Source organism: Camelina sativa, chromosome 8, assembly GCF_030686135.1.
Source record: "Camelina sativa cultivar CO46 ecotype springtype chromosome 8, ASM3068613v1".
Classification (NCBI taxonomy): domain Eukaryota; kingdom Viridiplantae; phylum Streptophyta; class Magnoliopsida; order Brassicales; family Brassicaceae; genus Camelina; species Camelina sativa.
In genome coordinates, this window is record NC_141887.1 from 21,524,447 (window position 1) to 21,540,269 (window position 15,823).

The 15,823-nt window shown below is 39.5% G+C and overlaps 1 protein-coding gene and 1 pseudogene across 5 annotated transcripts; both read right to left on the reverse strand.

The window, feature by feature from the left end:
- Positions 1 to 468: 468 nt before the first annotated feature.
- On the reverse strand, positions 469 to 12,588 carry LOC104707483 (G-type lectin S-receptor-like serine/threonine-protein kinase At4g11900). 5 transcript variants are annotated; one of them, XR_015564724.1, is made up of 8 exons: positions 10,996 to 12,588; positions 9,868 to 10,899; positions 9,659 to 9,793; positions 9,424 to 9,578; positions 1,618 to 1,828; positions 1,262 to 1,488; positions 1,035 to 1,185; positions 469 to 938 (listed from the first exon to the last, which is right to left on the reverse strand). XR_015564724.1 is itself a non-coding variant. In XM_087463454.1 (8 exons), the coding sequence occupies exons 1-8, from the start codon at positions 11,183 to 11,185 to the stop codon at positions 639 to 641; spliced, it is 2,412 nt and encodes an 803-aa protein (XP_087319580.1). In that variant the 5' UTR covers positions 11,186 to 12,588; the 3' UTR covers positions 469 to 638. The 5 variants fall into 5 exon arrangements, 2 of the variants coding, with proteins under 2 accessions (XP_087319580.1, XP_010422143.2); XM_087463454.1 differs by having other exon boundaries at positions 1,262 to 1,499; XR_015564722.1 differs by having other exon boundaries at positions 1,262 to 1,483; positions 9,868 to 11,666.
- On the reverse strand, positions 2,100 to 3,507 carry LOC147940282 (uncharacterized; annotated as a pseudogene).
- Positions 12,589 to 15,823: the final 3,235 nt, after the last annotated feature.

Consider the following 15,823-nt stretch of genomic DNA (forward strand, 5'->3'; position numbering starts at 1 on the left):
TTGTTGAATGAGTATGATGAATTGGTTATTGAACCGGAGATGGTGTTGGATACTCGCTACAATACTAATGGTGTTTTGGAGGCGTTGGTACATTGGAGAGGTCTTCCTGACCATGATAATACATGGGAATCTATTAAAGAGCTGAAACAGCAATTTCCAACTTTAGCGCTTGAGGATAAGCTGAATTTTGAAGGGGGGGGGGGAGAGGGTATTGATAAACCCCATCAGATCTACATAAGGAGGAAATACAAAGAAGGAGTAGCACGTGTGGAGCAATAGAGGAGCACGTGAGAATGGAAATGTGATCTTTAGTATATAAACATTGTAAAAAGAGTTTGTTGAGCATGTTGTTTGTGTGGGAATAGAGTGGCATGTGACTTTGAGGGAGATGGTTATGATCTAGCTGCGTCTAGAGACCTCTCTAGTTACGTTGTATCTCGTATTCGTTCAGATAATAAAAAGAGAGAGTTTCTTTTCTTATCAGGATCCAACAACTATTTTTATTTGAATGTTCTGTAATAACCAATCTGAAATCTTACAAAACACTAAAATATAATAACGTAAGCTATTTAATTACGTACACTAATCGAATTATACAGGGGATGGGAACATTTTTACCAACCAAGTATTGTTATCGTTCATCGTGCTTCCAGTTCTGTTTGTGTTGCTACGTTTATGGAGAACACGTAGTCAGCTGACGCTAACTGTTGGTTACTGTTCAAGACGTTTGAGAAAGTTGGCTGTTTTGGTATCGGGAGATTGTTATCGTTGCTCAACATATAAACGATTTGCGAAATCGTGGGTCTATCGTTAGGATGATCTTGAACACAAAGAAGTGCGATGTGAACGCTCAGCATCACTTCTTTTGAAGCGTACGAACCACACAATGCTTCATCTACAATGCTTACACCTTTTGTTTCACACCAAGATTCCCATGCCTGAAGATGATCAAGAACATATATTTTGTGATTGATATAAGGTAAGTTCCTCTTTCTGTATGGTAGATAAATGATACTTAACTATAGAACACTTACATAAGTAATAAGGCTGTGCTTTTGGTCGTTATGAACAAATCTTGTAGCCTTTTTTCCTGATATGATCTCCAATAACAACACTCCAAAGCTATATATATCCGACTTCTCTGAAATCACCCCACCTAATGCATACTCTGGTGACATATAGCCGCTGAAATAAACCGATGATGAAAGTTAATCCTAAAATTTTAGCGTTTAAAACAATTGAACACGTAAGATATACTTACAATGTCCCGACGATTCTTTGGGTGCTATCGTCGATTTGCTTGCAACCAAAAATCCTGGCCGTTCCAAAATCCGAGATCTTAGGATTCATCTCATCATCGAGAAGAATATTGCTTGCCTTAAGATCTCGATGAATGATCCTGAGACGTGAGTCCTCATGCAAATATTGAAGTCCTCTTGTCGTCCCATTTACTATTTTCATACGCGTTTCCCAATCCAATTCCCTAGACTTTAAAGAATCTATATGAGCCCAAAAATAAAAACGTTGAGAAGTCACATATAAGTATTCAAACTAATTAATACTTTGTTTCAGATTCAAAATTTAGTAGTTTTGAATAAATATTTCCATCACACTCACCAAAGAGTAAAACATCAAGGCTCTTATTGGACATGTACTCGTAAATTAGGAGTTTCTCGTCGCCGTCAACACAATATCCTAAAAGCCTCACCAAGTTCTTGTGTTGAAGTTTTATTATCAAAACAACTTCATTCTTGAACTCTGTCAGACCTTGACTTGATTTTTTTGAAAGCCTTTTGATGGCCACATCCATCCCATTTGGTAGCATTCCCTGCCGTATAATCACTTAGCAGTCAAAAGTATTTTATCGTAAGATTGTAACCTTAATATTAAACTAGCTCTGTGTTATGAGCCAAAATCTTGGCCTTAGATCTTGTTATCACACCCGTTGCTTAAACTTAAAGAACAAGAGATTTAAGAGCTAACTTCCCTTTAACCCAACTCTCTCCTTGAGAATTAGGTTAATTGTTAGAAGTTTGGAATTCTCATTAGCATAAGAGGGTTCTTATATAGAACCTTACAAACCGACCTATCTCTCCTATTAAAAGGAAACTATATAAAACCTTAAATCTAATTAAAAAGGAATAACACCATAATTCTAATAACATATTAAAACCTAATAATCATATCATTACTACCCTCTTCCACTTGAAGCTTGTCCTCAAGCTTCAACTCATGGCATGTCCTCCTCTTCAATTAGTTCTTCGTCTTGATTAGCACCATCATTGACTACCGTGATCTGAAAAAGGACTGGTTTGCAAACATGCCCTCAGGTGAAGAATTCATCACAGTTGAAGCAGAGACCTTTTGCTCGTCGCTCTTCCATTTCTGCGGTGGTCAATTTCTTCAAAAACAGTTGTTGAGGATCTGGTTTATCTTCTGTTTGTTGGGGCAACTAAGCTTCCTTGTCTTTTCCACCCTTGGAGCTTTCACGATTTCCTGTCCTAGGGAACAAGACCGAGTTTTGAGCTACTGGTGCCAAATGTCCTCCAAACGTCTGTGTCCGCTTGTCATTATCGATCTTGTATTCATTATCTCGAGCATATTCCATAGCTTTAAAAATTGTCTCAGGACGGAGATACTCGACTTCCTTCCTTAAACTATCTGTAAGTCAACCGCAAAACTGCCACAATTGTTGGTCTCCAGTTAGTCTCGTTAGTCTTCCCAAACATTCCTCAAATTGGTTACAATAATCATCAACTGTTCCCGTATGTCGTAGATTACATACCTCTCCAATTGGATTCACGACATCGGCCTTTCCAAAACGACTTTTACAAATCCTTTTAAATTCAGCCCAGCCTAGCCTATGTGTGACTAACCTTCTCAAATTGTTGTGCCAGTGATACGCTTTACCAGTCAAGACAAAGGTTGCTTGTCGAACGCGTGCATCATCATTGAAGATACCTTGATCTTTGAAATAATCTTCGCACTTCTGCAGCCACTCGACAGCGTTAGCCGTTCCGTCATAAGGTGGAAACTCCATTTTGGCTGGTGTTACGGTGTATTCAACTAAACCACCACCTCCTTCGTTTCTAAGCTTATCCTCTTTCCCTCCTCTCAATCCTTTCTGCACACAGAAATCACCTTGTGAGAAGTCAGAATTAGTTTTCTCCCCAATCTGTCTCACATGCCAATCTCCACCTCCATCTGTTCGTCGGTGACCTCGCTCCTTCTCCTCCAAGCAAAACGGCCATGGTCCACAAGAGTAAGCGTTTTTCTGTTCCTCTCTCATCTGATTGGCTTTTGTCATCACAGATGCTTGCTCACCAAACTCTTGATTCAGTTGTGTTGCAGCAGATTTTGAAGTCTCGTTCAAGGTTGTGGCTTTTGCTGTTACCAAACTTTTCTGCATCTCCGTGTCTGCTCTTGTCGTAACTCTTCTACAAGAGCTTTTGTCTTATCACATTGTTCTTCATGCAAGCCTGCGACCGTCTCTAGTGCCGTTGAAGTTGTGTCTGTTACAGGAATTCCTCTGTTTGGCTAATAAAGAAAGTTGGAGGGTATAATATTAATAAAGGATGTTTGTGGGTGTTGTGTGAAATAAAGGAGTGATGAATAAGGAGTGAACGCGTCACATCAGTAGCAGGGTGACACGTATTTGTCGGTGGTTTTGGATTAGAGTAAAGCACGTGACTGGAGTGTTGGTGGATTCAGGTGGTGAGCTTAAGAGGAGAGGAAGTATCGTCGTTTTCATTCATTACGAAATTGTGCAAAACAACTGATTTTGTAATCACCTTTCTCTGCTTTCTCTCTGTAATGTAATCGGTGTTTGTAGCTCTTGTTTATTGGAGTTGTTTCTTCTACTAAACTCTTGTAAGCTTGAGGACTGGATCTTTGTTTATCCACAAACATTGATTCATTTTTTGGTTGAAGGTTTCTAATAAGAATTCATTTTTCGTTATCAAAGGTATCAGAGCTAAACGGCCTCGGAATCCATGGCTGAAACACGTTCGCAAGCGATTCTGAAGGAGACAGTGGCTCGCGAAGCTGGAGTGGTGGTTCGCGAGGCGGAGGAAGTGCTCAGCTCTCAGATCTGTCAGGTAATCTCGAAAACTGAGGCATTAGAAGAGAAGTTGCTAGATCAAAACCGGAAGATTGATAAGAATATTGAGGATATGTTCACGGCGATCCGTTTGTTATCGGAGACGAAGATGAAGGAACCGGTTCAGGTCGACTCGGTTCGAGATCTGAGTCCGCCACGAGCTTCAACCTCGCAGGAAGTTTGTACGGGGGCTGGGAGGATGGAAGGTGGAGTTCGTGATGCATCACCGGAACATTACGATGGTCTTACCCGACTTGGTAAGATTGATTTTCCCAGATTTGATGGTAGTGGGGTTAAAGAGTGGCTGTTTAAAGTAGAAGAGTTCTTTGAGTTAGATAAAACACCACAGTCAAGGAAGATAAGAACTGCGGCTGTTCATTTCGATAGTCATGCCGCTCACTGGCATCAAGCACTGGTGCAGTCTGGACTTTACTACCATTTACTTCGTGATTGGGAAGCGTACAAAGTGAAGTTGAAGGAGAGGTTCGATGATGTGTTGGAGGACCCGATCGCGGAGCTTAAACGGTTGCACGAAACCGATGGTATTGTGGATTACCATCAAAAATTTGAACTGCTGCGTACAAGGGTTAATATGTCTGAGGATTACCTTGTAAGTGCGTATTTGGCTGGTTTGCGCATGGACACTCAGATGCATGTAAGGATGTTTCAACCACAGACGGTACATCACTGTTTGATGCTGGGAAGACTTTACGAAAAGGCTCACCCTCTTAAGCCTAGTCACCAGAACAGTGTGGAGAGTAAGTCTACTGGTGGTCGCAGTTACTATGATAAGGGGTTACTAGGAGCTGCGCCTAAGAAGGAGTTCAAAACGGAGAAGAAGTCAGTTGTTCAGGGTGATGATTTGGGAGCTAAAAAATTCTTATCAAATGCAGAGATGAGTGAAAGAAGAGCTAAGGGCTTATGTTACTTTTGTGATGAAAAATACACGCCTGACCACTATTTGAAGCACAAGCGACAGCAGTTGTTCTTGATTGAAGTAGGGGGTGAAGAGGAATCTGAGTCTGAGGAAGAGGAGATCGAGGAGGATGTTCGTAAGACCCCACGAGTGTCGGTTAGTGCTGTGTCAGGGGTTCAGGATTACGATACTATGAGGGTGAAGGGAACCTTTGGAAAGAAAATCATTTTCATGTTAGTTGACACGGGGCTACTCATAACTTCATGGACCCACGGTCTGCAGAGAAGCTGGGTTGTTTTGTTGATATCTCGTTAATGACTAGTGTGAGGGTGGCAGATGGTCGTAAGTTGGATGTTAGTGGAGCAGTGAACGGCTTCCAGTGGAAGTTGCAGAACACGACCTTCACAAATGACTTCATGTTGATTCCGTTGGGAGGCTGTGACATGGTACTCGGAATTCAATGGCTGCAGACTCTGGGAGTTATTTCATGGGAGTTTAATAAGCTGGAGATGAGTTTTAGATATGGGCGAGACCATGTGATGCTTCACGGCATTAGACCAGGGTCAGTCAGGGAGATACGGGCTCAAAAGTTAAAGAAGATTCGAGAGAGTGAAGCCCAAATTTCTATGATATATACGACTGACGTGGGAAGAATGGAAGACCTAAGCTTGTTGGCGATAGATGCAGAAGTGCAACAATCAGATGGGAAAGGTGAAATTGAGCTGGTGATCCAGGAGTTCGATAAGTTGTTTCAAGAACCATCGACGCTACCACCTTTCAGAGAGAACCACAACCACAAGATCCCTCTTAAGGATGGTGTTGACCCGATAAACAAGCGACCCTATCGTTATGCGGTACATCAGAAAAATGAGATAGACAAGTTGGTGGGTGAAATGTTAACGGTAGGCACCATACAAAGTAGTTCTAGTCCTTATGCATCACCAGTGGTGTTAGTGAAGAAGAAGGACGGAACGTGGAGGTTATGTGTGGATTATAGGGGGTTGAATGATCAGACTGTGAAAGACAGATTCCCTATTCCCTTGATTGAGGACCTATTGGATGAGTTGGGAGGCTCCAGTGTGTACTCCAAGATTGATTTAAGGGCAGGATACCATCAGGTGAGGATGGAGAAGGAAGATGTGTACAAGACTGCGTTTAAAACTCATAGCGGCCATTACGAATATTTGGTGATGCCGTTTGGTCTCACCAACGCTCCAGCCACATTTCAAAATCTGATGAATACGGTGTTCAGACCACACCTGAGGAAGTTCGTGCTCATATTTTTCGATGACATACTCATTTATAGTGCCACCATGGAAGAACACATTGCTCATTTACGAATAGTATTTCAGTTGATGGAGGAGAACAGTCTGTTTGCCAAGCGGAGCAAATGTAACTTTGTTGTTGACAGGGTTGAGTACTTAGCCCTAACAAAGAAAGATGCGTTCAATTGGTCGGATGAAGCTCAAAGTGCTTTCGAAGGTCTGAAGACAGCTCTATGCGAGGCACCAGTGTTGGCTTTACCTCGTTTTGACAAACCTTTCGTTGTGGAGACTGATGCTTGTTCGCAGGGAATTGGTGCGGTACTGATGCAGGATGGGCATCCCGTGGCTTATATAAGTCGACATTTGAAAGGGAAACAGTTGTTGTTGTCCATCTACGAAAAGGAACTGTTAGCAGTGGTGTTCGCGGTGCAGAAGTGGCGACACTACCTGTTGACGAGTCACTTTGTCATTAAAACCGACCAGCGCAGCCTCAAATACTTGCTTGAACAAAGGTTAAACACACCCATTCAGCAACAATGGTTACCTAAACTCTTGGAGTTCGATTATGAGATTCAGTATAAGGAGGGAAAAGAGAATCTGGTAGCGGATGCACTGTCTCGCATGGAAGGTTCAGAGATATTACACATGGCAATGACAGTAGTTGAGTGTGATTTACTCAAGTTGATACAGCAACAGTATGAAGCAGACAGGGAAATTAAGGAGATAATCCTGTCTTTTGAAAGAAACGAGAAGACAAAGAAACATTTCTCTTGGGCACAAGGAATTTTGCGAAGAAAGAATAAGATTGTAGTTCCAGCATCTGGGGGAGTGAGGGAAAAGATCATGCAGTGGCTTCATAGCTCGGGCAGTGGTGGTCACTCGGGCAGAGATGCGACTCACCATCGTACTAAGGGGTTATTTTTCTGGAAAGGGATGACTAAGGATATTCAAGAGTTTGTCCGTGGTTGTGATGTGTGTCAGAGGTGCAAGTATGAGACGGTGGCGTATCCAGGGTTGCTGCAACCATTACCAATACCGGAGGCAATTTGGTCCGACATCTCTATGGACTTCATTGACGGACTACCAGTATCTGCTGGGAAATCTGTTATCTTTGTGGTGGTGGATATGTTGAGTAAAGCTGCCCATTTCATTGCCTTAGCTCACCCATACTCTGCACTTTCGGTGGCTCAGGCTTTCATGGACAACATCTTTAAGCTCCATGGCTGTCCTCAATCCATTGTTAGTGATCGAGACACAGTGTTCTTAAGCAGTTTCTGGAAAGAGTTATTCGCATTGCAGGGTGTGGAGTTGCAATGTTCTAGTGCCTATCATCCTCAAAGCGATGGACAGACAGAGGTGGTGAATCGATGTTTAGAGACTTACCTTCGCTGCATGAGTAGTGATCGTCCAACTGAATGGAGCAAGTGGTTGTCATTGGCAGAGTTTTGGTATAACACTACGTTTCATTCGGCGACTCAAATGACTCCTTTTGAAGTGGTGTACGGCCGACCACCCCCGGTTCATCTTCCGTACCTGCCGGGGGAATCTAAGGTGGCGGCAGTGGCGTTGACCTTGCAGGAACGGGAGAATATGGTAATGTTGTTGAAGTTTCATTTGTTGCGTGCTCAGAACAGGATGAAGGAGTATGCTGACAAGCATCGTTCAGAAAGAAGCTTTGATATCGGTGACTACGTGTTTGTTAAGCTTCAACCGTACAGGCAGCAATCAGTGGTGATGCGGGGTAATGATAAGCTAGCTCCAAAGTACTATGGGCCTTACAAGGTGGTTGATCGTTGCGGAAAGGTTGCGTACAAGTTGCAGTTGCCCTCTGGGTCACAGGTGCATCCGGTCTTTCATGTTTCGCAACTCAAAGTGCTGGTAGGGAACTTTCACACTTCTACTGAGTTACCAATGTCAGTGAATGATGTGCTTGTTAAGGAACCTGAGGAGATTCTGGAGCGACAGATGGTTAAGCGTCAGGGTAGGGCGGTGACCAAGGTGTTGGTGAAATGGTCCAATGCAGGAGTGGAAGATGCAACCTGGGAATTCCTGTTTGACTTGTAGAAGCGTTTTCCTGATTTTAGACCTTGAGGTCAAGGTCTTTGGAAGAGGGGAGTTTTGTTACAGGAATTCCTCTGTTTGGCTAATAAAGAAAGTTGGAGGGTATAATATTAATAAAGGATGTTTGTGGGTGTTGTGTGAAATAAAGGAGTGATGAATAAGGAGTGAACGCGTCACATCAGTAGCAGGGTGACACGTATTTGTCGGTGGTTTTGGATTAGAGTAAAGCACGTGACTGGAGTGTTGGTGGATTCAGGTGGTGAGCTTAAGAGGAGAGGAAGTATCGTCGTTTTCATTCATTACGAAATTGTGCAAAACAACTGATTTTGTAATCACCTTTCTCTGCTTTCTCTCTGTAATGTAATCGGTGTTTGTAGCTCTTGTTTATTGGAGTTGTTTCTTCTACTAAACTCTTGTAAGCTTGAGGACTGGATCTTTGTTTATCCACAAACATTGATTCATTTTTTGGTTGAAGGTTTCTAATAAGAATTCATTTTTCGTTATCAGTGTCCAACACGGCTTGTTGCGTCTCCGTAGTTGTTTTGAGGTTTTCCACCGTTGAACACAAGGGATTCAATATTCCCTTAATGTCGCAGATTTCCCTCTTCATGTCTTCCATCTTTGTGTCCAAACTCTCTATCTTTGCAAACAACTTTACGAGTTCTGCTGCAACGGAATCGTTCTCACCCATTGAATCGGTTGGCTCTGATACCAAGTTGTTATGAGCCAAAGTCTTGGCCTTAGATCTTGTTATCACACCCGTTGCTTAAACTTAAAGAACAAGAGATTTAAGAGCTAACTTCCCTTTAACCCAACTCTCTCCTTGAGAATTAGGTTAATTGTAGGAAGCTTGGAATTCTCATTAGCATAAGAGGGTTCTTATATAGAACCTTACAAACCGACCTATCTCTCCTATTAAAAGGAATCTATATAAAACCTTAAATCTAATTAAAAAGGAATAACATCATAATTCTAATAACATATTAAAACCTAATAATCATATCACTCTGTAAACACTTGAGTAACTTTAGCCAAACTACCTTACAATAACCTCAATATTAATCGTCTTGTTTAATTATTACCTTGTAGACTGGACCAAAACCGCCTTCTCCTAACTTGTTTTCCTCAGAGAAAGAATTTGTTGCAGCCATTACGTCATATAGATTTAAGTAACACATATTTTGTCCATCATCATCAATTAACCCACCTTCTAATAGCTCCCTGCTCTGTTTTTCGTCTGCAAAAACAAAGCTCACCTCTTTTTAGAATTTTTGTGAACAAATCTTGTTAAGTGAAAAAGGACAAAACCAAGCTCACCGCCTATTATTCTTTTTCTTCTTGTTCTTGAAGAAATGCAACAATACAATCCAAAGATAAATACAGAAGCTGCTAGTAGTGATGGTAGTAGAACAGGTAGAACAATGCTTCTGCCTTTAGAATGTTTTGGTTTTCCTGAGTATAAGATTTTAATAAAGCTTAATATATATCTCAACGCATCCGTCACATTTGTTATTGAAAATGCGTACCCTTGTTTAGAGTTGCTGTTGAGATGTTCGAAGCGGCAAGTTTAAGAAAGAATGTATGTCCCTCATTTGCAGCGAGTTGCTGCAGATTGAAGGCGTTTCTTGTCCACATCAAACACTTGTTGCTGTCATACGCATAGGCCTCGCAAGAACAATTAGCTTGGCAAGCTGAAGCACAGGTCATAACGTTGGTTGATGTCAAGACCAATGTTATTGGATCAGTGGCTAATTTCTTGTTTTTAATAGGAAGAAACACGTCGTTTCCCTTGTCACATTGAAGATTGGTTTCCCTTGTACAACCATTAGAGTAATCATTCGAGTTCTCTCCAAATGCTTGTTTGAAACCAGGAACACATCTACAAGGCGTAAGGTTAACCACTTCCACTTGTTTGTCGCAAATCCCAAACGATCCACAATAATTATAAATCTTACATCTATCTCTAGGTTGAGCCCATATCAACTCCCATAATTGGCGGTCTCTATACCAAACATTCAGCATGAGCTGCCCTGAAACATCCATGGCCAAACGATAATATGTGCTATTCAGAGATGGTATTGAATAAGTGATGTAAGACTCATCCAGATTCCATACGAAACCCCCGACACTATTCAGTTCCACTTCCGGAAATCCATTGAAATTTTTAAGTTGATCATCCCATGGTCCACTCGACCAATATGAATTAGATCCGTTCCAAATCGTGGTGAGGGAGTTTGAATGATGGTCAAACTCGAGAGAGTATAGACCCGGTGATGGATCTGTCAAGCCTTTCCAAGAAGTGAGAAGTTGGCTTCCCAATTTGAGTTTAGCGCCTGGAAGCCAAGTATCCGAGGGATGATCAAAACTCTGCCACAACACATCTGCAGAAGAATTATCCCCATCTCTCAAGACTAGATTACCACTATCAAGCAGAGCAACCTCAACATCCTTGCTCCTACTAGAATTAACACCGGTCGACCAAATTGTCTCACTGGTGTGATTGTTATGGAGAATTAAGTTTCCATCTAAGATCTTCAAAAACAAGCTCGAAAAAGAAACTGGGATAGGAGATTCTCGATTAGCGACCCAAACAATAGTCCGTGGAGAGAATTGCCTGTACCACATGCCTATGTAGAAGTTTCCAGAATCAATACCTGGAGTTGGGGTGAAGAGACCGAATTCGAAAATATCACTGTTGGAAATAAGCGTCCGAAATCCTGGAAGAGGTTGATCGGTAGAAATGGTGTCAGTTGCAGACGAAACGTCTGAAACTTGAAAAGACAAAAACACTCCGTAGAATAATAATAATAATAATAGTAACACATTTGTCTTGCAAGGCTCCATGTTCGTATGATATGACCACCACAAGTTCGTTTGAAGATTAAAAGATGTTTATATTCGTATTACACATCTTATTCCCAGTCGACAACCCTCTTCTTCTCCACGAAAGTCATATTGGTAACTTTCTTTGTTTCTACAATGTTGGTGTTGGATCTTGGAAACTGTCTTTTTTGACCAGCGAGTCAACTTAAGGGAAAACGTCCAATATACCCATGACAACTATCATATCGTACCAAATAAAGTTTAAATTTTGTCCTTGTTCCAGATATCTTTTCAGAAATCTTTTTCAATCTATATATCCCCAAATTCATAGTTCTATCTTTCTATCTCCCTCAAACAGAAGTTATCATCTATTTTTCCATTGAGCTTGATTTAATTGGTTTATTATTTACTTAACCAACTAACAAAGTTTATTAACGACTAGACCTGATTTCAACCCATTGTAATTCAGTTACAAAATTAAATGGGAAAATATCATTAAAATCTCCAAGTTAGTATTTTCATTGATTTAAATCACGAAGTCTTCATTTGTTGAAAAAAAATTCTCACTTTTCTCTTGACTTCTATTTAAATCATGAAGTTTTGTTGACTTCGCCGTTTGAAACACAATGTTAATGGGCCAGACAGAGATATTAAACATGGTTAATTAGGTGTTAACGAGATCTGTTAGTTGATAAAATGACGTCATTTTCTTCTTTAATTACATCCTCAAATCGAACCCGATTATCAATTCCTCCCAAAATCCCAAATCACAAACCCTAATTTGCGATTCCTCTTTTCTTCTTCTAATTCAACTGATGACTCCGACTCCACAAACACACTTCAATGGCACTCCACGGTCAAACAATGTTACCACCGATGTCTCTGAGCTAGAACTCATCTGTTGGGCTCGAAGAAGAAAGAGAGAAATTGAAGAAGAAAAGAGATTATCGATTGGGGTTTGAAATTTGGGGAAAATGAGAATCGATTAGGGTTTGTGATTTGGAGAAAATGAGAATTGATTTCTCAATTTGGGGGTCTTAGGGTGTTATAAACAGCGTCGTTTTGCTATTAACGGTCCTCGTTAACAGATAATTAATCCCGTCTAATTTCTCTGTTTGGCCACTTAACGTTTTGCCTCAAAAGACCAGGTCAACAAGAGTTTGCAAATTATTTGGAAGTAAAAAAAAATTGGTGTTTTTTACCTCCAAATCCAGAATTTGTGCTTTAAATCAACAAAAATACTAAGTTGGGGATTTTAATGACATTTTTCCCAAAATTAAACCCCTTTAACCCAATTTTTTTTTTTTTTTTTTTTTGACATCACACTCAATTTTTCCGAAACAAAACAGTTGAGATGAATATGATTTCAAAATTATATATGTGAATTGGGTAAACTAATTCACCAATAAAAAAAACACAAAAAACCTCATTGGCAAACGATGAAGACGACGAGATTGGTAGCGGCGAGGTTTACTACGGAGTCCCATAGACGTATTTGTCCGTATGGCTCGATCATGATGCCCAAAGCATAGAAATAATCTGGGACTCGTTTTGTTATTTTTCTTCTGTTCATTGAAAGTGGAGAAGACATATTTGGAGTAATAATAGAAACATAAGAAATAATCACTCCAGATCGAAAAAATTTCTTAGTTAATCTGGGATTGGTTTTTCTTTTTCTTTCTTTTTTTTTTTTTTTTTTTTTCTGTTTATTGGTCATCGTCGATTGATTGAGTTTGTTAGAGAAGAAAACAAAAATTGGTGATGTCTATAGATCGGATAGTATTCTCCCCTTCATCTACGTCTATCGTTTGTGTCAAGTTAGTGGAACCAGATCTTCTAGAGCATTAATGGCTTCTAGCCTTCTACAATTCGTGGGTTTGTTTATTCCTTTAATGCTTTTTATCTGTCCTCAATCATGATCTAGAGTTTGCTTTGGTAGCGATGATGAAACCGAGAACGGTTAGCCATTTTGATTTTGATTAGGTGAATAAGAGAAGATTTTATGAAACATTGCTCATGATTGTAGAGATTGAATTCAAAAGATTATGCTTTTAGGATTTTTAGATTTTAAGATTCTGGGATTTTATTTAAGAATTTTGGGATTATAATGGGGTTCTAGTGTATTAGGTCAGGTCGGGTTTTAATTTTGGTTTAGTTTTTGGTATGACCAATTTTTTATCAGGTTTATTATATAAACCAGATTTATGGTGAAATAGATTAAAACTATGAAATCGAGGACATGTCGGTTGAGAAGCATTTGTGGAAAGACATCTGAGACGAGGTCAAAGTTTGGGCTCTATCTGATACGATGTAATAATTCTTGTGGGGAAATTTCGATTAATTAAAATTTGAAATTGCTTACCTTGAATTGAAGCTGCATATAAAGATATTTGAAGTTACAAGTCCAAGAAAAATGTGTGTCCCTTGCTCTTATCTTCTTGGAATTGTTGTAGATTGAGGACATCACTTGTCCATATCAAGCACTTGTTTCCATCATTTGCGTAGGCTAGGCAAGGCAACTAAATAGGAAAGCTGAGGCACAACTTTGGAACCTGACTTGCTGTAAAGATGAGTGGATCAATGGCTAATTTCATGTTTTCAAGAGGTTGAAAACAATCATTTCCCTTTCCACATTCAAACAAGGTATTCCTTATACAACCACAACTACACGCGGTAACTCTTCTGTTTCGTTGCAAACCCCAAACGATCCACAATACTTTTAACTTGAACATCTCAAATTTTCACCTATATTTTTGGAAAGTTTTGGGCTTATTTTGTTTTTGTTCACCCAAACAATTAAATTACTATTCATCCTTTTGGAGGGAAATGTTACAAAAGAGGCAAAAGCCTTCAGAGTTTTCAATTTTGCTGCTACAAAAGCAAAGCAAAACAAAAGATAAAAGTAGATAGATAGATAAGGCAAAGCAAGTCTAACACTTAAGCAATAAACGTCATCGTGGAGTCCTTGATAACACTAGAGACAAGAAGTGAATTGACGCCTTGGACAACAAAAAAACACACAAAGTGGTTTGTTGCACATGATTGAATCTGCCACAAAGGCAAACCAAACAATCCCAAAATTGGTAAGAGGTTGATTGGTAGAAATACGTAGAGATAGTGTTAGAGGTTGATTGGTAGAAATAGTGTTAGTTGCACAAGAAATATCTGAAACTTGATAAGACAAGAACATCAAGACTATCAAGTAGATGAATAACAAGTTCTTCTTGCAAGTCTCCATGTTCGTATGACCGACCACAAGTTCCTTTGAACGAGTCTTCTTGACCCACGAGGAAATATCCAAAGCAAGGGACGATAATCGTTATTTTTATGTTAGAGAAACTCCTTTTTAAACTTTCAAAAAAGCTTTAATTAAAAGAGAAATTTGTCAATATTGCCATGAACAGTACCAAATTTTTTGTCTAATGCCATTTTCTTTTACTCATTGTCATGCCTGCCACAACTTCATAGTCAAAAAACTTTTATGTCCTTTTTCTTTAGAAACATAAACCTATTACTTTTTTTTCAAACACACAAATCTCTCTCCTCATTCTTTCGACTTTCCGTTTCTTCTATCTCAGGTTCTCTCAACTTTTCATCTTCTTCAATCTCTGACTCTTTCAATCTATTGCCAACACAAATTGAATCTCTCTATGTCAAACTCCATCTGTTTCAGTCCGCCGCCAACACTTAATGGAGAATTTCTATTTATGCAGAAACGGTGGACTGTATCCAACAACCCAGGTTTTTCTCTACCACTATTATGTCATTCGTTCTCTTAAGTAGAACAAATCCGTTTGGCCTGACCCTTTGTGTCCATTTCTAACCAAAAAAATGTCAACACTACAAGTCTGCAAATTCGGTGGACCAGATCCAACGACTAAGATTTTTTGTCCATCCCTATTATGTTATTTGTTCTCTTAAGTGGACCACATCGGTTTGGTTTAAACCTTTTTGTCTATTGCTAATAGAAAATGTTGTACTCACTGCAGGTCTGTAGTTCTGGTGGACCAGATTCAACAGCCAAAGTTTTTGTCAATCACTATTATGTCTTTCGTTTTCATAATTAATGGAACATATATGTTTGGTTTGACCTTTTGTGTCAATTGCTAACAAAAAAATTATCTACACTGCAGGTCTGTAGTCTAGTGGACCAATTTTAACATGAAAGATTTTTGTCCACCACTATTATGTCCTTCTTTCTCTTAAGTGGACTATATCTGTTTGGTTTGACCATTTTTTGTTCACATTTCAGGTTTGCTGACAACAAATGCTCTGACCTACGATGGACATATTTGTCTGTTGTCCCTCCTTGCGTTTTTGTCTATCTACCTTCAGAATTTTATTATGTAAACCCTACTCTTTTGATCCTCTAAATGTATTTTATTTTGGCCAATCACTAATATGAGCAATGAAAAAGTTTGTGCAGAAAAGACTTGTTTGTCTTACACTAATTGAACAGATTGCCTATCACATTTTGATAGACAACAATATCAACAATTATCATTACTATCCAAATTTGAATAAAAATCATTGTCCAACGTTCTCTTGTATTACAATAATTAGATAGACATAAAATAATTGTCCACAACGTGACTTATAATAACATTGTCTACCATGTTATGGATGGACAATAATTACTTATTGTTATAATGTCCTAAA